The 23,782-nt window shown below is 38.4% G+C and overlaps 1 protein-coding gene across 1 annotated transcript in view; it reads left to right on the forward strand.

Annotated features, from left to right (window-relative positions):
* The window catches only part of CRIM1 (cysteine rich transmembrane BMP regulator 1), a 164,604-nt gene that overhangs the window by 9,354 nt on the left and 131,468 nt on the right, over nucleotides 1–23,782 (forward strand). The window contains exon 2 of the mRNA XM_042883649.1: nucleotides 5,563–5,736. Coding sequence (XP_042739583.1) covers nucleotides 5,563–5,736 — 174 coding nt within the window. The remainder of the gene's footprint in view (nucleotides 1–5,562; nucleotides 5,737–23,782) is intronic.

The following is a 23,782-nucleotide window of genomic DNA, read 5'->3' on the forward strand; positions in this document are numbered from 1 at the left end:
CATGAAAAGAAAACCACAGAGGCAGTTAAAGAGAGCACACAGGAAAATGCATGCTGCACACTGCTTCTGAGTCGTCCCAGGTTTCAGAATCATTAGCGTGTACAAACTTATTTTTTTGGAGTAACCTGCAGGACTTTGGGAATAGTAGGAGTGAGGATTCATGGTTCACAGGTACCAGACTTTGTTCAAGATGTGGTTTTGTATCTGACGTGTAGAGGAGGAACATGCTGTGATGGACTGCCATGTATGTGCATCAAACAGCATTAAATGCTTTTACCTCAAGTAACTTATGTTTCAAATCAAAGTAAGACACTGGATTTGGGCCTTCTAGTTCATGCAAGTGCTTTCATGTGACGATATGATTTATTCCAAGGAATTTTGTTCTGCCTACACTGGTGTGACTTATGTGGATTTATTCTAACTGATAATTAGGGAATCGCTTAACAGAATCTTTAACTTCTGCTTCTGTTCTTGGAATTACAAAATCAACTAGGGAAAGAAGTCTTATGCTTGCATAGATTTACTAAACTACAGTAAGCTTTTTTTCTTTCTTACACATTTGCTACTGCATTGATGGAAGCCACATTTCTCAACTGAAATGTGTGAAAAGCAGTCTGCTAGGAGATGCTTAAGCTAACACTGGGTTTATGTTTTTCCTATATGGATCTGACTTCTTAGTATTCGCTTGCAGTAATGAAAAATACCTTGGTTCATGAGTAATTACGTCAGGTGTTGTCTGCAAGTATTTCTTGGGCATTTCTCTTCTATGCTTTTAAAGACTATTGAGCTCATTTTTGAGGGGTGTGGTATTGATGACTTAAGTACAGCTAGGACTGGGCCAGGCACTTTGTGTGTATGCTTTTCTGCTTCCTCCTGAAAATCCATGAGAGTTGGCAGATATCAAACGTCTGTAATGGAAATCAGATAATACTGTGGATAGTTTGAGGGTTTCTGATGCATCTGCATCAAAAAGGTCATTTGTGAGTAGGGGACTGCTCTGCTTTCCACTCCTTTCATAGGTGAGTCCCTTCTCACCAGGGGCAAGCAGCTGTTGCATAATAGGGACTGCTTGCAGCTTCTGTTCTTATCTGAAAAATTGATTGCTGAAATGCTATAGCGCAAAAATTCACAAATGCCACGAACTGGATTGTTTGAAAAGCAAGAAGTGTGCTGTTATTGTAGTAACAGCATTAACTTTATAATAAAATACATAAAAACACATAATAACATTGTGCCCCATCTATCTGCACTGGACTGATTTCCACAGTCTGGTGGGAGAGAGTAGCTCAGGGAGCTGAGCATTAGAGGCCCAGCAGTCATGAGTACAGCTGGCTGTACCTTGGTGGGAGTCTGGGCTCCTGATCTACAAATGGGCAGAGGATGAGATCCTGTGTGTCAGAAAGAGGGAATGGTTCAGCAAACAATTAGAGAAATTCTTTTTGTTAAGACCGTTAAACAGTCTGATCTGGATGATGTTGTGGTCTGGTACAGAATTTGGCACGCTGAATTTTAAAGTACAGCTATTGCCTCTTTTGTTCTTGTTACGTGGATTACTGCTGTGATTTGTAACATACAAATTGTCCAAGCTGTATTCCGGCTTATCAAAAACAGGATATATTATTGTTCTCAAAATTCCCTGTGTTTTTTTTTTCCCTGGCCTCATAATCATGCAAGCATCCCAGAAACTACTGAATCTGCACCTTCCTTTGAAAGAATTTCAGTAGTTTCTCTTTGTGAACTTCTGTGCTTCCTTTGACTTTTATTGATACGCTTGCTCTGTGGGATGATTGGTCAACTTAATAAATTACTTCCTGGAGTTAATGACTACTCTTCCGTGGCTATTTTTATGGAGTAAAACAGCCATGAGATTCCCATGGATGCTCTCTCCTTCATTTCTAAAATTGACTTGGTTATTTATTTAGTGTTCTCTGTCAGAAAGGTGTTCTGCTGACTTAACAAATAATAAGCAGCTGGATATAGAGGGAGAAACATGCTGGTGAGAATCAGCTGTGATGCTCTCTCTAGATCACCTACTGTACTTAGCTTTAACTGTTTGGTGGTGTTTTTGTTTTTTTAACTCTTTGTGGTTTCCAGGTATTGGTTTAGTGGAGGTGTGGGATTTTTTTTGTTGTTGCTTTTTATTTGTTCTTCCCCAAACAGAAAGTTGACTGATATTCTGCAAATCTCTCTGAGCAGAATTTACACATCCGCTTCAGCGTATGTATTTGCTATCAGTTTTTAAGCTTTGGTTCAGTGTCAGACTGCTGAATGATAAAACAGTTCATGTTTGGCTGCAGTCTGCTGTGGTAAAGGGCAGCTTTTGATGCTCACTCTAAGGTGTAGCTTACAGGATATCTGGGACTAAGAATTGCTTAACAGGAATCTATTAACCCTGCAAGTCTTCATTTCTTCTTGTCAGTGGAACTGCGTAGGGAGGGGGCATGAGTCAGCTGAGGACATATGTTCCTTCTGAACAATGCATAAGTGTAGATAAGAACTAATGCTTCCCTCTCTGTCAACAGTGCCTGGGTCAGCAGTTTTGCCTGATGGCATGGCTAGTGCTCAGCATCTGGTCCAAAAGCAGCTGCTACACTCTGGAGTCAGCTGAGTGCCCAGCCTGTTCAGCATGCCTGCTTGTTTGACTGTGGTACCCAAACATGTCTGGGTCTCTGCTTTCCACATGCTCCTAGGGTCAGAATCTGGAGTGATGTGTTCTGAACAGAAACATGGCAGCACAACCATCTGTGTCATTGCATGTGTTGCCATGCAGCTTGTTCACTTAGACAATGCTGTGTTTGCCCCTTCTTTCATTAAAATAGAGGAGTGCTCTGCAGGGATTTTCTTGCCAGTATAGATAGATTATTTTGTCATTTACTTCTCCAAAATAACTCTGTTTTAGCATGAAAAGTTCTAAATCTTGCAAGCAGGGAATATTTGAAACTGTATACTTCAATCCCTGTCTTATTTTTAAACAAACCTGAGCAACAGCAATGCTGTGTAGCTGGAAGATGTTTTGGCTTTTTTAAAGTGTTTCTTAGCAGGATCCCTGTTGAAAACTTGTTTGTTGATAGTATATAAATCTGAGGTGAACTACTAGAAACTGCAAGGTGAAAGCTGCTGTAGATTGTAGATTGATGTTTTAGAATCGTAGAATCCTTTGAGTTGGAAGAGACCTCTGAAGGCCATCTAGTCCAACTCCCCTGCAATGAACAGGGGCCCAGGGCCTGATCCAGCCTCCCCTTGAAAGTCTCCAGGGAGGGGACATCAACCATGTCTCTGGGCAGCCTCTTCCAGCACCTTCACTGTAAAAGACTATTTTTCCTTATATCCAACCTAAATGTACCCTCTTTGAGCTTGAAACCATTTCCCCTTGTTCTGTCACCACAGACCCTGCTACACAGTGTCCCCTTCTTTTCTGTAGTTCCCCTTTAGATACTGAAAGGCTGCTCTGAGGTCACACTGGGGCCTTCTCTTCTCTTAGGCTGAACAGCCCCAGGTCTCTCAGCCTGTCCTGTAGGAGAAGTTGTTCCATTCTGTGGATTATTTTTGTGGCCCTCCTCTGGACGTGCTCCAACAGGTCTGTGTCTCTCCTGTACTGAGGACTCCATATCTGGATGCAGTACTCCAGGTGAGGCCTCACCAGTGCATGGTAGAGTAGGAGGATCCCTTCCCACAATCTGCTGGACAAACTTCTTTTGATGCAGCCCAGAATGCAGTTGGTTTTATGAGCTGTAAGGGCATGTTGCTGGCTCATGTCCAGCTTCCCATCCACCAGTACTCACAGGTCTTTTTTGGTAGGGCTGCGCTCAATCCTCTCATCCCCCAGTTTCTATTGGTAGTGAGGGTTGCATCCACCCACATGCAAGACCTTGGATTTGGACTTGTTGAATCCCTTGAGGTTCACCTGGGATCACTGCTCAAGCCTGCCTAGGTGCCTCTGGATGGCATCTTGTCCCTCTGGTGTGTTGACTGCACCCCACAATTTGATGTCATTAGCAAACCTGCTGAGTGTGCCATTGATGAAGATATGAAGCAGTATCAGTTCCAGCATTGATACCTGGTGGTCACCATTCATCACCAATCTCCATCCAGACATTGAGTCATTAACCACTACTCTCTGGACTTTGTCCTGCAGCCAGTTCTTTGTCCATCAAACAGTCTTTCCATCAAATCTATGTCTTTCCAATTTGGGGAGAAGGATGTTGTGGGATACTGTACTAAAAGGCCTTACTGAAGTTGAGATAAATGACATTAGGGGCTCTTTCCTTTTCCATTGATGCAGTGACACCATCGTAGAAGGCCGCATGGTTGGTCAAGCAGGATTTGTCTTTGGTGAAGCCATGCTGGTTCTCCTGTATCAGCTCCCTGCCTTCCATGTGCCTTAAAATAGCTTTTAGGAGGACTTGCTCCTTGATCTTCCCAGGCACAGAGGTGAGACTGATAGGCTGGTATTTCCCGAAATCATCCTTTTTTAAAATGGGTGTGATGTTACCTTTTTTCCAGTCACCGGGGACTTCATCTGATTGGCATGACTTTTCAAATATCATTGATATTTGTGGCTTGGTGGCTACATTAGCTAATTCCCTCAGGACTATGGGATGCATCTAGAAGTCAGCAGAGCATTTTTATAACTATTTTATAGTACTTGATTTGGTACACTGGGCAGGTTGGAAAATGATCTAGCGTGCAACAGCTAAAAATACCTCATGCCTAGAAGTATATGTCTTGCTTAAGTTTTTTTAGTCTGTTGAATGTTGCTGTATGTACTGTTGATCTAAGGAACTGAGATTTTGTGGAACCTGCAGTCACAGCAGAGTTGTGGAGAGAAAAAACTCCATTTTGGAGAAGGGAAAATAGTCTCACTGCATGTAACCGGAGAAGTAATGGACAACTGTACAATAGAAACATGAGAATTAACAGATACATCAGACTCATTAGAAAGATCAAAGAGATGCATTCTAGCCCTGGTACATTCCCCTTTCACTTGACAGCAAGGAGCAGAATGTGCTTGAACAATTCTCCTGGAATGATAATGGTTGTTCAGGGGTGTTGGGAAACTCACTTTTGGTCATATTACAAAATCAAAGGCCTGACATCTTGCAGTATTTTTGAAGTAAAAAGTCATCTCTGTGGAGTGAATTCTATGTGATGTATTTTTAAAACTTGTTTAATTATGCTCTCTTTCTAACTTACTGTTGAATTCTCTAACAGCTGCAGGTTCTCTCCAACATTCTCACTTCCATGATAAATACAGCTTCAAGTATCTGTAGAAGTTATTTTGTTTACTCATTTGTACTACAGCTATGCTTTTCCTCGAAACGTGACAGTTCTTCATGCTGATTGAAGTAAACAATGCCAGTAACTGGGGCAAAATGGGCAGTAGAACAGCTGTGAAGCACAGTATTTGGCAAATCTTATCGTTTAGATTAATCCATTCTTTTGGAGTCTTATCTTGTTTAGCTCAATGTTAAATTTGAAATGAATTGCACCTGACCCCAAAGCAGCTGAATTTATATACTGTAACTGAAATCAATAGCAAGTTTTTCTGCTTGTTTATTTTAGATGAAAACTGGGATGATGACCAGCTCCTTGGATTTGAGCCATGCAATGAAAACCTTATAACAGGTTGTAACATAATCAACGGGAAATGTGAATGTGACACTATTCGGACCTGTAATAATCCATTTGAGTTTCCAAGTCGGGATACTTGCCTGTCAGCCTTGAAAAGGATTGAAGGTAAGGAGTCATCATCAGTAATTCTGAGTTAATCGTTCCATGTGTTTGATTGAAAGCTGGAATCGGGTTAATATTCTTTTTTAGGATGACTTTGGTAGTGTCAGATACCTGTCGCCTTCTGTTTTTCAGAAGGCAATTATTTGCTTTTCAGAAAGAGACAACTTAGCAATCTTAGCCTTCCAAATGCTTAAATTTTAGAATGAAGAAACTAATGATTTGTGTTTTGTGTGTGTTGTGATGGTTTCAATCTTAAAACCTGTGAACATTCTCTACATGAGCATACGGTTTGTGGTAGCTACCTTTCTGGATTTTTGGCTGTTGGGCAGTGTGCAAAAACTCTTTTTAGAAGCACTGAGGAGTGCCAGAGATCTTAATAGCAAAGGTGTAAAACAAGAAGTAGAAGTTGTTGATTACAGTTGTATTTTTGTGTATGCATGAATTGCTATTTTCTTTAAGATTACATAATGCAGCATTACTTTATTGCTAGTACTCCTCTGTTTTGTGTTCCTTTGAAATTGTATTAGGTGGCGCATGTTTATGCTGCTGTACATGTACATGATGTATGATTGTTGTTGAACAGAAAGTGAGATGGCTCAGACATGTCCAGTTGTAATACAATTCACGTGATGTATTTTTAGGACTGTTTTGTCCAAGGTTTGATCTCAGGTCCTTTCTGTAATGCTGTAATTATTGTCTGTTTCCCAGTGCGTCTGGGAACATGCAAAAGCTGATTGGTGGTATGAACCTGCTTAGTGAGTCTGTCTTAAAGTGAAGTTTAACATCACATGCAAAAGTAAATGTACTTATAAGGATACTAGTCATATTTAAAGATGCTATCTTTTGAGTTACGAGAATGTGATCTGATGTCATCGCGTTCTTATGTGACAAGATGATCTTGTAAGAAAAACATAGCTGGCAGAAACATGTTCATTATCATCATTTGTGCTGTTGATCCCTGAAGGGGTACAAATGCTCTTGTTTGTTTGGTTAGTGGCTTTTTGTTTGTTTTTGTAGAGAAATAAGAGAAGCACAAGTAGTGTAGGCCTTCTATCCTTGCTGAAGTAGTGGGCAGTAGCATATATGTTCCTAAGTAACCTTACCGGCTGCTTTCTTTTTTACTTGTCAATGTGTGATTAATTTTGTAGAGGTTCATTAGAACTTTTTCTAGCATAACAACTCATTGTGCGTTTAACTGGCTAAGAGAATCTGTTCAGGGTGCCTTTTTGCAGAGTGAAGAAAATGATTTATTTTGTAAATTGGCATAGAAAAAGAAGGTTGATTCTTTGAGTAGCTTGCTCTCAGAAACCTCTTGTTTTAGCTAATTTCCCATTTCTAAAAAGAATGATGGGCTTGGCAAGTGTGCTGCAGTACCACTGGAACGCTAAAAATCTTGCAGGTATAACTTGAGTGTTGTGATTCAGCTTTTGCATAAAAAGGTGAATTTGCATTTACATCCTCCCTGTTAAACCCCGATCACTGAGAATTGCTTGAAGTTAAAGCCATCTGTATTCCTCAGTAGATGGGAAGAAATCATCATTCAGCAAGTATTAGTAATAGGACAGTAAAATAAAGCCAATTCCAATGAATATATTTGTGTTGAAATAATACTTCGCTTCTCACAAAAACACATTTGGCAGATACAAATGTTAGTGCTACAGCAAGCTCAGATGCTGCTAAAATAAAAAAGGAGACTACTGATTTTTAATTTGCTTTCCACATTTCAGATTCTTTTCATTTTCTTGGATAAATTTCCAGTGGATTTCAATTAAGTTAATTCCTACAATGTCAAAACATACTGCTCCAAGCATGGTAGCTTGCTTTTTTTAACTACCATTTTAAATAATATTTTCATTCAAACTTAACATTATTTGGACAGGAAGGAGATCTTTTCCTATGCATTGACACTAACTTATACACTTGTTTTTTTTTCCTTCAAAGCATAGCATTAATTTGTCTGCATATGATACTCATAATCAGTCAAATCTGCCTACTGTGTTCTGCACTGTTAATGTTATCCCTTCTCTCTAAATATACATGCAGCAAGGAGATACTCCGTAGTGTTCATGGGAGTAGAGTTCTTAAGCTACGATTAGAGGTTGAATGCTTTACTGCTTATGGATGTTGTTTCTTTAAATGTGTTACTACTTATTTCTTATTTCTGTGATTAAATGCTTTGTCTTGTTCTTCTTCCTTTCCATTAGCTTACAAACTCTTTTTACTCGCTTGTACTTGCCACGTGCATTTTTGCTAAGCAAGCCATGTCTATTGAATGAAATGGGATAGCCATCTTGATGTGTCAGATACAGTGTTTGCTGTCTGAGTTTTCAAGCTTTCAAAGTTTGAAGTCTAATAGTTGAATTCAGCCATTTGGAAAGTCAACCTGAAACATGGTTTAGGTTGTGTGCAAACCTGAGAGCTCTGAGCATGTTAAAATTGAGAAACCTCAGTTCCTTCAAGGCAAGCTGAGCCATAACTGTAGGATGATGTAAAAATGAATGGTTCGTAAGATCTGTTATGTATGTCCAACTAAGATTTTCTTGAAGCACTAATGTGTATTTCTGTATTTTGGCTTGTCTGTTGAAGATAAATAACATGAAGAAATGAAGCTGGTCATTCAGGTGTTGAAATACCACGATTAACAATCTGTCACAAAAAATGGGACTAAGTATTTGAAGTCTAACTTTCTTCGCTTCACCATATCTCCTACAGACCATTAAAGATAGTGTGATTAAAAACTCACAAGTCAAGTACTTGAATGATGGATATACCATAATCGCAGTTCCTGAAGAGAGCTCACAGAAGAAAAGTGCTAAAAGTAGAAACTAGCTGCTTCCATTTTCTTTCTGCTCTGTTGAGGATAGTTACTAGGCAGTTAAGAATGGTTTGTATTGCACATCCCATCTAGATAAACTCTGGTTCAAGTAACTGCATTAATTTAGTCTTAACTGTGCAATTTAAATCTTGGACGGTATTAACTTGTTTGATAGAGGTCCTTTCTGTCAGCTTCCTGAGCAGCTGATATAAGGGCATCACAGAGGCCAGTGGTGTGCAGTGTGATTTGCATGTTCTTACTGAAATTAGTTGTGTGACTTTTTTTTTTTTCCTTTATTTTTATTTTTGCATTAATATATTAATTTTTTTGGAAGAAAAAATGGAGTGTGAAGTTAGGCTGTTCCAATGGCACCACGTGTACATGGATCCATGCACAGGAGATACTGAGGCCAGTGTGCCATTAGTTGTGGTTGCCAGTTATGTCAACCTGTACAGTTAATCAAAAGGCAAAATTGCCTGTATATATTTAATCTATTTCATAAATATTCTCAGTCAACTAACAATGAGCCAAAGTCAGGAGTCCCCTTTCCAGATATGAAAAGGCATGTGCTAGAGGTCAGGACTTTGCCATTTACTTTAATTTCCTGTTTTTCGTATTTGCATTCTTCCATTCAAGTGTTCCTCTTGTCATTTTATTTTAGCTGGTGTGGTCTTTCCTTCTGGGCTTGTTGCATGTTGCATATTCAACTAACTCAAAGTTTTTTCATTTGCTTTATGTAAGATTCTTTTTTCTCCTACCAGTTTGTGTTTGTCTGCCTTCTTGATCACCTCATTTTTTTTTTCTTCTACCTCCACCTTGCCATGCCTTCTCTTTTCTTTTTCCTTGCCTACCTATTTCATACGGCTTACTCCCCAGTTCACTCAAAGTTATTGTGCTTGATGATGTGATTTGTGCATCTGTCCTTCCTTCCCTAAGTCAAGCTGCATGGGCTTCAGCCTTGTGTTGCTTAATGTTACTGACAGGGTCAAAAAGTGATGTTCTTTATTCTGTGTCCTGAGGACTTGCTCTGTCCTGCACTGACAGAGCATTTCCCAAGTATATGCGTGTAACTTCAGTAGGGGTGATGGTGTTGACATGCAAGAACATCCTAAGAGGATACTCTAGGTTCTCAATAATACAGGTACTGAAGAAGGCTGTGCCTGCTCTGTGCCTTTGTTTTTCTGGAAAACAGTAGCATTGAATACATCTGAAAGAACTGGTTTTGTAGTAGAACTTGGTAGATAATTTATTGCTGATCTCAGTGTAGGCATACTGTAACTGTTCAAAGATTTGATACTTTCTCTTCAATTAACACATAACAGAAAGTACGAAAGTGCACAGAGGTCTCCCAACCTTGTTTCAGGCTTAAAGTGCTGCCTTTTCTATATGGGCAGTCAGTGACTTTCCGTATGAAAGATTTAATAGAAGTCATGAACCATTCTATTATGAGGAAGTCCACACATTTTGAGCTAGAAAAGAATTGTCTGGGAAAGCTATCACATAACTAAATAATAGTAGATCCATGTTGCGTCGTGCTTTTCCTTGCTTTATTATTTTTTAGGATTTGCTTTTTTTTCTTGACTAGTGCCTGCTCTGATGTGGTTCAGGAAATCCTGTGTTCTTGGGTGTACAAGGCTTGTTACTATTCAAGAGATTGCTAATGATGGCAGTTCAATTGAACTACAACCACTGAGGTGGACTGTGGATAATATGGCTTGAGGATGGAAAGTACTGAGATGCCATCTGTCTGCTTAGTCACAGGCAGAAGTCTAATTGCATGTACATATTCTTGCAGCTACAATCTGCTAAAACTTAACTGTAGGCAGTAGTGCAGAAGAATCAGATCTTAAATTTTATGTGAGAGACTGGAGATTGTGGTTGAAGAGTGAAAGCGAAGGTAATTTTACTCTTCAGGATTGCAGGGTGTTTGTATGTGTTGCAGCATTGAAAGCTTGCTGTTTAGTGCCAGTGAAATAATCTTGAAACTTTTCCTTGAACCTTGAAGAGCCACTGGAAAGTCATTGCCTGGAGTGATCTGGTCTCAGTAATTTCTAAGACTGTTTCAGTTCTGAGATTTGTTTTTCTTTCTCTATGCCAGGCTCTGGCAGGAATTTAAATAGTCTAGGAAAGCTATAAAGAACAGAAACTTGAGGATATTCTTGAGTCTGTTCCTGTTCTCCCACAAGCGGTTCAGGATCTGCATTCTTGTTAAGTAGCCATGGAAAGGGAACATGCTTTGCTGCTTTCCTTCATCAGAGGAAATGGTGGCAATTCTTGCTCTCTAAAAAATGTTTGATTTTGAAGTAGCTATTTCCCCTTCCTTTAGGAAGTGGGGGGGGGCCAGAAGTCATGGATCAAAGGCATGTAGTCTTGCAATGATGCCCTAGGCTCAGATCTTTTCACCAGGGTTTACTGAAGATGTCAGTCTGCTCATTACCTCAAAGATGAGAAACTTCCTGATGCTAGCCTGCTTATTCAAAATTGTTTGGCAGCAGTGTTTGTGTCATGCCAATACCTGGATTTATCCAAAGACAGAGGTACTCTTGAGTCCTCGAGAGCATAAATGCCATTTGTGTTAGCAAAGGTGGTGATTTTTTTTTTTTTTTTTTTAGTTATGTCAGTGTTAACTTGAACTTTGAGAGCAGAAATAAATCATCTGTTTTTGCACAGTTTGGTATGAAGTGAGAAACTTTTACGTGAAAAGGTTAAACCCAATCTTTTCACAAACAGTATGGTGGATAAAACTTGTGTGGTCTTCTGATGGAATATGTGATTAATGTTTTCAGTAAAAGAATACCTTCTCTTGCATCTCTGCATGTAAAATCTCCTGTTACTGAAACTCCTATTTTAAAAGTTTCTCTCAGTTACTTGGCTTGTGCCTTCCCAAGCCGTTCTCTGCTGTCCTTCGTAGGTGAAAGGAGAAAGCTTTTAAGTTGCTGGTATCTTTTTTAAGCTTGTTCATTGCAACATACTCCTTGCATTCCATTATTTTTTGCATGTAACTGAATAACTTTATACCTGCAAATGTTGCAATACCTGTCAGACCAGTCTTGGAATAACAAATATGAGAAGGTAATTTTATCCGAAATGCTTGTTTGGTTCTTAAGTGTGAGTTTTGTGTTAAACTTCACTTCTGTGGTCTTCATAGCTGATGGTTACCTTTAAAAAACAGAATAGAGTAAATCCAGCTTTTTTGCTGAACTGTTAGGCATGGAGGGGAGTGAAATACTTTCAGATGTGTTTAATCTGATATCCTTTCCACTCCTCTCGCATAACAATTAATGCATGTTTTTACTCAAATAACTGAACTTTGAAGGTTGGCATGTATTTGCAATAAGGAATGTGATTGCGGCAAAGGTCCAAATTTTACCTTTGAATGTGCTTATGAGAGCCAAGTAAATGCATCCAAAGGCAAAATTTCATGTAAAAAGTAAAGGAAAATTGCAGCATAGCTTTTATTTTTCCTCTCCTGAATACATGGATATAGAAAGAATAAATGTTTGATATGGAAATAATGCAAATTAAGAATATTGACATAAGTTTCCTCCTTTCCCCTGAAGGGGATTGGAAACTGGATGGGGGAGAGAAGTGAAAACTAACTCATGAAGGATCTTATGAAAGTGAGACATCTGGCAGTGAGTTGACTTAACAGCATAACTGAAGAGTGTTAAATTTGCAGGACTTCACCTTTCTTGATTCTGATTCGTCAGAGAACTGCTCCCAGATGAAGCATGATCTTTTTCTACTTTATTTATTTGCTTGTCCTATTTCTAACGATTTGTCACATAGTGAATATCTGTTCTGTGAAATTTCAAATTAACCTTAAGAATCCCTTCTGGAAGATTCACAGACATATCAAAGTCAGTTTCTGCTTTTGATATTTCTGTATTTGTCTGGACTCTTACAACTTAATTAAGCCCAATTTTGGATAATGCTGTGCGTAGTAGTGAGGAAAGGCTGTATTGCATAAACTCTTAGGAAAGGAAACTGAAGAAACAGTCTCTTGGGCAGCTTACTTAAAAACAAGAACAAAAACATAGGGATGTTAGCATTGTGTAAATGGCTCATTGTAAATGTAAATTGTAATATAAATATATGTTGTTTCTAGGAACTGAGCTTATTTTCTTTCTGTGCTAGACCTGCTCATATGGTGCTACTCTTGCCTTTTCTTTTTCTACATCCAAATTCTTTGAGTATGTAAAATTCATGGAAAAGATACCAGATCATTAATATGTTACACTTTAGTTTTCTTCTTTCTTTCTTCTTTTCTTAGTTTACATGATTATTGTGAACAGAAGGATAACATTAATTGTAGGCTATAGCCTTGGACAGTATGACACAGTATAGTGCAGTAAAAAACAAAAAAAAGCTGGCTATCAGGTGTTTATGGTCAAAGCACTGCTCCTAGAGACAAAGCAGTACCTGTCTTGCGCTCTTCTGTTTCAGATGCTTACCTGCTTTCATCTGAAGCCGAATACAATGTAATACATTGAATCTGAATCCTCTATAAGGGGAGAAAAAGAACAGGACAAATCTTACAGCAGATAGGATCTTGCTTTCAGTGCCTTCTAAATGTTCCTTCCCTTGCTGGTGAGTAGGCTGTGCTGAAAGACGTCTATCTTAACTGTAGTGGCAAGCTACAGGTTTTAAAGAATGCTTGACCTTAATTTCTGTTAAAGTTGGGGAATAGAGTGAAAATGCAGCAGGTGACCATTGGCAGAGCACTTCCAGATGCAGTGTTGATATATATATATTTTTTTTAAGGATCAAAAATTCTCTGTGTGACAGAAGAGACCTGAGCAAAGGTCTGGAATTAAATGGTCTGTAAACATTATCCTAATATTGATGCTAGTAGAAAGCTGTATTCCTGTGGCACTTGGTGTGCTGGGTCATAAGTCTTGTTCTGATAGGGCAAATCTTGTTTGGATGTGTGGTCCGTTGATACCAATTGAGATAAGCAAGTGTTGGATGAGCATATCCAGTGCTTGTAGTTCGTATCAGTGACTGGTCAATATGACAATAATTATGTCACTGTAACTAATAAACTATTTTTGGTTAAATAGTAATGGTTCTTTTGTTTGATCGCATCTAGTAGACTTCATAGTTTTCCCTTTTCTTTTTTTCTTAAAGTACTTTATATGAACACTTGTAACTTCTGAACAGTTGTGTTAGCATGGTGACAAAGTATTTCAATTCTGTCTCTAAATTTACACCTTTCATTATTTCATGAAGACTATTCTAATGAAAGAAGAAATAATAGTAATTAAAAAAATTATCAATATTTTTGCAGCGTCCGCAGCATGAAACAGACTTCAATATGCAATGAATTAAAATATACCAGTAAAACTGTCTTTTATAGAATTTATGGATGGAGACTAGAGTCTAGGCAAGATACTAAGAACTGGTTCATTTCTGGGGATATTTCAGCAAAGTTAAAATAATCCTTTGCAGAGGGTTGAAGGTAGAAGGGGAAAGGAGAAAAAAGGCAGTGTTTCTGGAAAACTTCCATTTGCTCTATTTCAGAACATCCCACAGATAGAGGATGGTTAATAAACTTGGTTTTCCCCAGCAACTAAGCAGAATAAGGATATTCATGTAGCTGTTCCAGCTGCACCATTTTCAAGATGCTTGAGAACTTAGTGAATGCTTTTCAACTTAAACATTTCAAAAATGTGAGCCTGTCTTTATCTCTGTTTATTGCTAGAAGATGAAATGCTTCTTCCCCCATATATAAAAGCACTTGCTAATTAATGCAGTAATAGATGTCTTTATCAAATATTATGTAAAAGTCAACATCTTGCTCAGTAAGAAAGCAAAAGGATTATTATTTGCAATTGTGAATAGAATAAGAAAAGTAAAATGATTCCCCTTCCAAAAATGGTGGGTTTTTTTAATGTTTTTTTTTAACATTAATAATATTTAAGGTATTCTTTGTGTTACTTTATTTGATGTGGGACAAGACTTGCCTTCTCACTGTTGCTTTTGTGTGTGGGTAAATGCAGAGGAGATTTATCTATTGCTGATCACATTTCTGGGCTCTAGCTGACCTCCTCCTCATTAAGCTAGGGTTCCTCTCAGCTCCACCATCAGCAGAGTGCTAATCTGAAGGAAAAGAAGCTTTAGCTTGTTTCTGGACACAGACGAAGTGTGTAAAAGACTGCAGTGTAATAAACACTCAAAAGCAATTGTCAAGTTGGATATTGTTGTGGATTAATCTTGAGGTTGTGCTTTAGAGCACTCATACCTGCTTGGTTGGCTAGCCTTTTTTGGGTGTACAATGTGACTCACTTTAAATATCTGCCATTGTATTCCTGGATATGATTGTTTTTCTGATAGAGTTACACCTTCAGATAACAGCTCTACTGCTGTAACAATTAAAACTCTTACCAGAATCCCTATTGATCTATGTCTTGCTACTTTTCTTATCTGCCTGTGGGGATGGACAGAATAATTTCAATTTTTTTCTGCATTGCTAACCTTTCTTCTCTGGGTTATTAGTTGATGCTATGTGACAAATCTATAATCTGTGCTCTCCTTTTAGAAAAGGTTGAGGGGAGGAGGGGTGCAAACCAATTTCTTGTTTCCCTGTAGGCATGAGTACTTCAATCTAACCAGCTGTAAACTGATACTGACAGACTGATCTGATGATGTAGGCATTAAGTTTTGTTCTGAGCTCACCACTCATTTGCTTGTTACTGTGCACTTCAGGGGTCAGCATAAGCAAGCGTTGCTTGATTGCACACACCTTTCCTCTCAAACTGGAGGAAAAAAATCTTTATAAGATCATCTTAGAAATTTCTTGTAACGCTTTTTTTTTGTCTTCATCAAGAGTATTAACAGGTTTATTTCACAGTATTAACTACATCCAAATGTGCAGTTAAGAGTATGGAAATTACTTAATTGTAATGGGCCTCCTAGGATTCAGTTGTACCTTTCCCTTGTGACGTTGCAATGAAATGGTACTCAGGCTGGTATCTTTACAGGCTGAACCTGAATGTAGATGGCACATGTGTGCCCTCTGTGGATATTTAAAAATAAAATATCTGCACTCCAAATTCTAGGGTATCTATCTGCTCACTGTGGCTGTATCTTGGGCACATCTGTGTTCCTGGTTACTGCTGAAGGAATCTTCTACACAAATACTCGAAGAAAAAGTGCATATTTATGAGTGAAGCACTGACCACAAGATTGAGTGAATGTCTCAAAAAAAAAAAAAAAAAAAAAAAAAAAGACTTTCTTAGCCTCAGCATAGAAGAGTAATAGCTCTGCTCCCTCCTTCCCAGTGCATTGCCGTCTTTTGTTCTAGATTCCCCTCAAGTGTTGTAAGTTTAAAAAACAAAACCAAAAAAAAAAAAAAACCACCAAAACCACAACCATGCAACCTCGCTTAAATCCAAGAAAACTTCCTTCTTCATTCATGAAATAAATATATGTGCATTAAAGAGCTCATGTGGAATCATATGTTACATCATCTTATGTTAACAGATGTAAATTCCACCCTTCTGTCCAGAAGAAGCAAAGCTTTCATTAACTCTTAACTCCTGCTAGAAGGAGAACATCCAGTACTTTTGTATGATCAACTTTCTACAGACACGTAAAAGTTGTTGTCATAGTGACAAACCAATCTACATAATTTAAGGTGCTGGAATTTAAATGACTTGTCAGATACATATGTTAGACTCTCAACTTGTGTAAAGGAATGAATTAATATGTTAAATGTTAAACATGTTTGGCATTGGCATATAACAGGCAAAGAAAACGTTTTATTGATTCGTAAAATATAAAAAAATAAACCTGGAAACTTAAATCTGCTTTTGACCTTTGGCTAGCAGATACAGTCACATACTCTAGTAGAGGAAATGCCTCACATTCTAGCCATCTGAGCTAGGGCTTCCAGCTCTTTGGCACACTTTTGTGTGTAGGTCTGATCTTTTTTCTCTTCAGTTGTCATTGCAAAAGTGAGTAGGGGACAAAGTGATGCCAAAAGCATACTATTTCATCTTTTTCTTTTGAGGTTTTTCTGTTATTTGTATTGATTGTTTTATGAGGGTTTGCAATATGAGTAACTAATCTGCTCTTTTTAAAAAGCCTAGAAAGTGAGAATGGAGATTCTGCAACTTAAATAAAAATGCAAATCTGGATGCTTCTGAAGAAAACTATTTCAAACATTAATTTAAAAAAAAAAAAAAATCTCCAGTAAACTGTCATGGACCATTGTACTAGAATACTGGATAAGGAACTAAGTGTAGAATAAAGTAACCCATTAAACAAACACTATTTTATAATTATTATTATATTAAAGCACGTGGGCAGTGAGGCTATTCCTTACTTGGATAGATCACATTTGACATAAAAATAAAATTATGATCTGAATACTGTTGTTTTTTTCTCAAATTTTTGTATTCTGTGCTAATCCGTCTACTCCAGCATTCAGGCATGCACTTCTGGAACTTATCTGAGAATCCAGTCCTTACCTGCCCTCTATGTAAGCTACTGCCTTCAGTGTCCAGACAGGGTAACTGGCTGCCTTCTGCTGGGGTTTTGTCATACTGTGAAGCAGATAAACTGGGTAGAAGGTCTTGAGCTTGGAGCTCATGTGCCAGAGCTCTAGAGGTGCTGGGAGCTAAATGAACTCTTTTGAACTGGTCTGTCACCAGTCAACAAGATTCTTGTAGCATCCAGAAGTTCTGAAATAAGAAGTAGTAAGGCAGTACTCTTCATCTCATCTTTCCAAGAAGCTGAAAGCAGCAAGTGAGCCAAGCAGTATAAACTGGGAGAGACAGGGTGTGAAATGGGAGGAAACACATATTCTATTTAACAGTTCTATGTGAGGACTGTCCCTGCTTTAGGGACTATACCTTATTGCTGTGCTCTGGAAGCTCCTTAGGCTGCAGATGAACTTTGTCAGAACTGCTCAGCACTGGTATGAACACAAGATTACCACGGTTTTCATTTAAAGATGCGCCTTCTCTAAAGTTCATCCTCATCTTCTTTTAAATGATGGCTGGATGTTTCAATAATGTAATTAGCTTTCTGCAATGTAGACTACATTACAAATGCTCACAGTAAGAAAGCCGAACTGTCTGTTCTGGGTTGTAATTGGTTTGATTCAGGCAGCTGCAGACAGAAGAATCTTAGTTTGGCTTTTACTCACAGTCCTCCACTTGCGAAGTTATGCCTCGCCAGCACATTTATTCCAACAATCTCTGTTTTTCCTTCTCAATCCTATGGAATATTGCCGTGAAGGCTGCTAGCTTGTTGACAAGGGGAAGAGAACTTTGCTTTTTAGCAGAAATCTTGTGCACTGCAGCTGTAAAGACATAAAAATTCGTCACTGAGTGATCAAACGTGGTTTCACATCAAGGTATGCGTGCACTGCTTTTCATTGGTATGGTAGTTTTTACATGCTTGTTTTACAGTGAGACATTACACAGCTGAAATTCAAACCTGTGCAATACAGAGCAAAAAATGTAACTTAGAGTTCTTCCTTTCATTTTCAGATTAAATCCAACACAGATCTGTAAATCACTGATAACTTTGCAGTAATGTGGCTTACTTGTGGTCTCGTGGCAGATCTTCCTCCTTTCCCCCCCTGTTGAGTGCTATACTTGCCAAATAGGTTACTGCTAAGAAACTAAGAGGGATTGCTATGGACTTTGAGGGGAAAAACTTGAGAAAGTAAATGGAAAACAACATAGTATGTCCTATACTTGTATAGTATTGGTGATTTGGTGATCTTTCCTTTTTTTTTTTCTCCTTTTTCCTGGGCTAAAACTAAAATGCTCCAACCTCAGCGTTAAGGCAGCTGTAGTAGATGTAGCCCAGAGATGCTGAAAGTTTACCAGAGTCACAGAAGAGAGGCTGGAACCTGAAACATCTGTGAGTTTATAGCCTAGTAAGATTATGAGACAATTTCAAAGTACAGTCTCAAAACTCCTGCTGGAGCAGCATATATGTTAGATACAAAATCAAGTTATTAGCTACTTGGTTTTGTCTGTGTGAGGTGTGTTCTCTGAGTGTCTTTGATAAGATTTTTCTTCTTTCAAACAAGCAAACCCAAAAAGGGAAAGATGTAATATACTGCTCTGGGCTTTGTAGTCTGATGATGTGGATTGATCCTAAATAAGTTGAATGAGTGATCCTTCCTTTCTCATTTGTGTTTTGTGTAAACAAAGGCTGACCTAGTTTAGGCATTAAAATGCTTCTGGCTTTGAATCTCAAGGGGAAAAGGGGGCTTTTGAGATTATGGCTTGACAAAAAGGGGGATTCCTGTTAACACGTTGTCTTACAGCGTTGTTGCCCCTGTGCTCCAGTGGTCCTGTCTCTACTGCCTCCATATAACTGTCCAGGCTGTGAACTCGTCAGGGAAATCCTTTATGCTTGTAGAGCTGACAAAAGCTCTACATTGCTAAACTATAATTTAGACATATCATGAGGAAATGAAAGTTTTGTGATTCTGCTGATTTTGTCTTTTGGCATCTGCCTTTCTCTATTTCCTGGCCATGGTAACTTCTGAGATTTATCAGAATCCAGTGGTTACATTAAATGGATAGAGATTTTGAAGATGTTATATTGCTGGAAGCACTGAAACTGGGCAGCTGACTGTGAGAGGGACTATACAAGATAAAATCAATTTCAGTATTAGCCAAAGAGAATCTATGTGAACTGGAGGTAGGATGAAGAGACATTGTGAATATCCAGACAGCTAGAAAAGACTCAGCTGAAACTCACATCACCTTTGGTGCTACACAGTCCTGTTCTCATTCCCCATGGCTAGTATTTTCAATGTAAGTAAAACTCCTCATTCTGTATTTTGTTCTTTCCTGTCAAATGCTTCCAGATTAAAGTAAAGTTACAAATAATAAAGACAATTGAAACAATAGTTTAAGGCTCTAAATGCCACTAGGTGGCAGAACCCCTGCATCTATTCTGTGGATGTCTTTTTCTATGTCTTGGTTCTCCATCTGTGAGGTTGTCAGATGCTATTCATCTGCAGCGTACAATGAGAATAAACAGTGGTGTGATGAGATGCTATCTTAATAGAGCTCACATCAGTTGTTTTTGCAGGAAACACACTTTCCAAGAAATAATTCCAAAAAGAAACAATATGAGTTTTATTTATTTTAGAAACATCTAGTTATTTCAATTTGGAGTATTGAGTAAAATTGAAATGCCAAGGAAGATAAGTGATATTTGAGGGGTTTTATTTTAAAACTCAGCTGTTTCTAATATATTAATATTATTTAATATATGCTAAGTTGTCAGAAGTGCCTGAAGTTTCTTGGTGTTCAGGATTGTGTGTATGGTTTCTCTCTTCCATCCTGTTGATGTCATCCACTCCATATAATGGCTACCTACAAACCAATAACAGAGATCTTCCGTAGGTTGTATTTGTCATGCAAGAACTTAGGGTATATGTGCATAATATATGCTTTTTCTGAAGATTTACTTCCCTACATCAAACGGCATTTTGAAGTTAATGCTTCTTAAGGGTTTGTGAGGAGGTTTGTTGTTATGGTGAAGCCATTTTTTATTTAGAACTTGATATGCTTCTGGAAGACTTGCTTTCTGTGCATAATTCTTAGTTTCAGAAGGAAATATGTTTGTAGATGTTGACTCCCTGAGCTGTTGAGAGTAGCTGGTGGTTGGACTTGTGCATCTTGAGAGCTCTGGCATTAAAGATGTTGCAGTGCCTGATGAATCTTCATACAACTGTTTTAGGCAGTACACAGTCTGGCATACTGAACTGATAATAGAAGCAAATTCATACTAACTTGTTGAACTTTGTGCAAGAGCGATGCCTCGGTATAAAATTCCAACTTTGTTGACTGCTTTGTAATGGTGGTGAGTTCTGATGAAGCTGTAGCAAAGATGTAGAAAAAAAACAACTTCTGAAGTTGGTGGAGGAAGCCTTTCTCGGCCTCAGATGCTGAAGAGGTCAGAGTCTCAAGATGTATAATGTTGGCAAGGAGGATTACAAAAAAAAAAAAAAAAAGTTGTGGAAATGTAGGAGCACTGAAAGTACTATTTTACTGATAATATCCCAAGAGCAGTTCAAAGATTGCTGTTGAGTATGCATTCAAGAGACACAGCATTAGAGGTAAAGGTGTGGGTTTGTTGTTTAGTTGTTGGGATTTTTTTTGCCCTAGTGATGTGAGATTGGCTAATGCCAAAGGGTTCTCTTTTGTAATGGACACCATACACGGGGCTTTTGTCTGTAGAGAGTGGGGAGTTGGGAATCCAGTGAGAAGTAAGTTCTGTTACCCTTGAATTGTACCCAGTTCTATCTCCTTGTTTCAGATAGTGCAGTGTTACATAGTATCTGTCTGTACTGATACACGCATACTTTAAAACAGTGTTTTATGCTAACGTACAGGATTGTATTAACTGACACTATTAGTACAGGAAGCTTTGTTTAGAAAGGGTGTTTTTAAATTCCTGAACTGATTATAATGATCTGTCAGTCATTCTGAAATTAGAAACAGAGAAGACTGATAGTGTTGTCTTATGTCCTGATTGTGGATGCTTCGAAGTTACATAAGTTGCTTCGAAGAAAGGTGTTCAAATGAATTTCATGCCAGCTCCTATATGAAGTAGTTTAATTTCAGCATTGAAGTTCTTTTTCCAGTTCACAACATATGTAAGTGCTAACTTGACTCTACTTGTGTTAATACTGCAGTATAACTTGATGTCATGGGACGCTCTTTTTCTGCTTGTTTATGAGAGTACCTTTTGGGAGCAATACTTAGGTTTTTTGAGTCCTTTGCCTGCTTGGGGACTGGTGTCACCTTGGGCTGTTGGTTTCAGATCTCTTCTGTGACCTTGGGTGGTCAAGATGCTAGAGAATAAATTTTTGTAGGGACTTCATACTTGGTTAAGTGAATTAGATTTGGATTGTACAGCCAGTGGTTCTTACCAGCTCCAGCATGATCCTTTTTAGCAGGTGGATTATGTCTATCAACTCTGCAGTTCCTCGCTTCCATCAGTCTTGAGCCTGTGGATTCGCTGGCACGGGAGAAGGTAAGTCCCTTAAAAGGGAATTTTCTTTGGAATAAAAAAAATAGTTGAAACCCAGCATCACTTTCATCAGTAACTGTAGAATCATAGAATCACAAGGTTGGAAACGACCTATAAGATCATTAGTCCAATTGTCTTCTCATTACCATTGCTACCTCAAGCACTAAACCAGATCTCGCAGCTCCTCATCCAGGTGCCTCTTGAACACTGCCAGGGACGGCACCACCACCTCCCTGGGCAGCCATTCCAGTGCCTGACCACTCTCAGAGAGAAAAAGTTTTTTTTATGAGAGCTTGTACTGTGTCTTTAGTCCCCTAATAATGAGCTTCCTTCCTGAGAAAGCTGTCTGAAATCTACTTTCTATTAAAGGTCCGTCACTAGTGCTGCACATGCTAAGTGATCATGCTGTGATCATAACTCTTGCAGAGAATGTGGCTTTCTGAGGCCCACAATGTTTTGGCTAGATTCCAAGGCAATTGCAAGATGCTGAAGAGCAGGGGCTGTTCCATCTGCAGACCCAGCTTTGCTGAGTCCAGCCAGGGTGGTAGACGAAGAACAGGCCTCAGTAACCGCAAGCATTTGCGGTAACTGCCAGCAGCTGGTCCCCACCTTGGAGGGAAATAGGCTTACAGCTCCTCTTCACCACTCCTCTAGAGCACTGGGAATAGAGCTGCAGCTCATACAAAGAATTGTGCATGAATAAATGAGCCAATCGGGAACCATACTTACAGAAAGTTTTCAGAAATGGTGCTGGTGCGTAGGAAGCCGTTGACCTCATTCCCTGAGGGTAGTGGTGGAATTCTTTTCATTCAAGCGTAACAAGTGGTTGTTGCCTTCCCTGCCCCATTAAGACTTGGTTAGAGGAATGCTAAATGTGCAGATGTTTTATCTGTGAAAACTTGAAGTGTCTCCTTTAAAGTCGTGTCATACATTTTCCTCACTACACATGTTTAGAAGTTTAGAAACACACTGATTTTTTTAATGGCTAAAACCAGATGAAATAGACTGAGATTTCTTCTTTCCATGGCATGAGAAGTTATCTAGGTATTTGCAGATCTTCAGTCCTTATTCTGCAGTGAAAGTTGTGGAAAAGTACAGGCAAAGACACCGATGTCTAAATGAGCTCGCTGACCTACTCCCACCTTGAGTCATCATTTTTCAATTCTTAATATATAAATGGGGAATAACTGCTAAAAATCAGGAAAAACATTAAGAAAATAGTGGTGAATTATGAATTTAGGAATCAGGGAAGATGGATAATTGTTGCAACCTATCACTAACTTGCTTTTTAGGCATTCATAATGTTTCTGATGTGCACAATGTTGAAGCTTCTTTGCAAAGGATACTGAATTTGTCTTGTCACATTTCTGACCTTTTTGCCTGGAAAATAAGTGTTGAATCTTATGGTAGACATTCAGTGGAAATCATGGTATTGGTGCACTGTAGTTTTCATTTCTGACATTTCTGTTCTTGCAAATGTGGGATTATTATAATTCTTGTTTTATCAATGGTAGTTGACTTGGAAAATTCTTCTTCACTAGTCAACAAACATGATGGAAAGCTATGAATCTCTTTTTGTTTCCTGTTCATTTTGTTGCTTTTTTTTTTTTTTTCGTATAGTCTCTTTCTTTTATGGACTAACATTTGCGTTGACTTATTCTCAGTAGTAGAGGGAGCTTTATTTTCTTACCTTTCACTTAATTCATTCCTAGGGTTAACATTTTTACTGTTCTTCATAATAGAATTCTTCCCTCTGTACAGTCAAGACATCTTTACCCTGTGCTGTGTTTCCCCAGACAGCTATGTGCTTTTCCCACTTAATTATCATTCCAGAATTACTTCTTGCTAATTGAATGTGGAAGTAACATGAAAAAGCTTACCAATGTTTGTAATACTTTTGTTTCTCTACTTATGTCATCAAGAAAAATAAACAAAGAAATCTTAAACCATTTAATACAAAACGAAACATAAAACAACAAACCCAATGATAATAGTTGCTTGAAGATGGTAGGAGAAGCAACAACCACTGCCTTTTTTCTGTATGATTCCCAAGTCCTTCTTTGAGAACTAAAAGCCTGAACTGAATTCATTCTGAGTATTTTGCTCATGCATAGTCAGATTTAGGCCCTCAAATGTTGTGCAGCATGTCTGCTAGTGAAATCTATTTATTTTTAAGTGAAAGTCAGTATTTTTTTTCCCCTAAATTCCAGGTTGTAT

Source organism: Lagopus leucura, unplaced genomic scaffold (genome assembly GCF_019238085.1).
Source record: "Lagopus leucura isolate 7727_CA_CO unplaced genomic scaffold, USGS_WTPT01 Super-Scaffold_73, whole genome shotgun sequence".
NCBI lineage: Eukaryota > Metazoa > Chordata > Aves > Galliformes > Phasianidae > Lagopus > Lagopus leucura.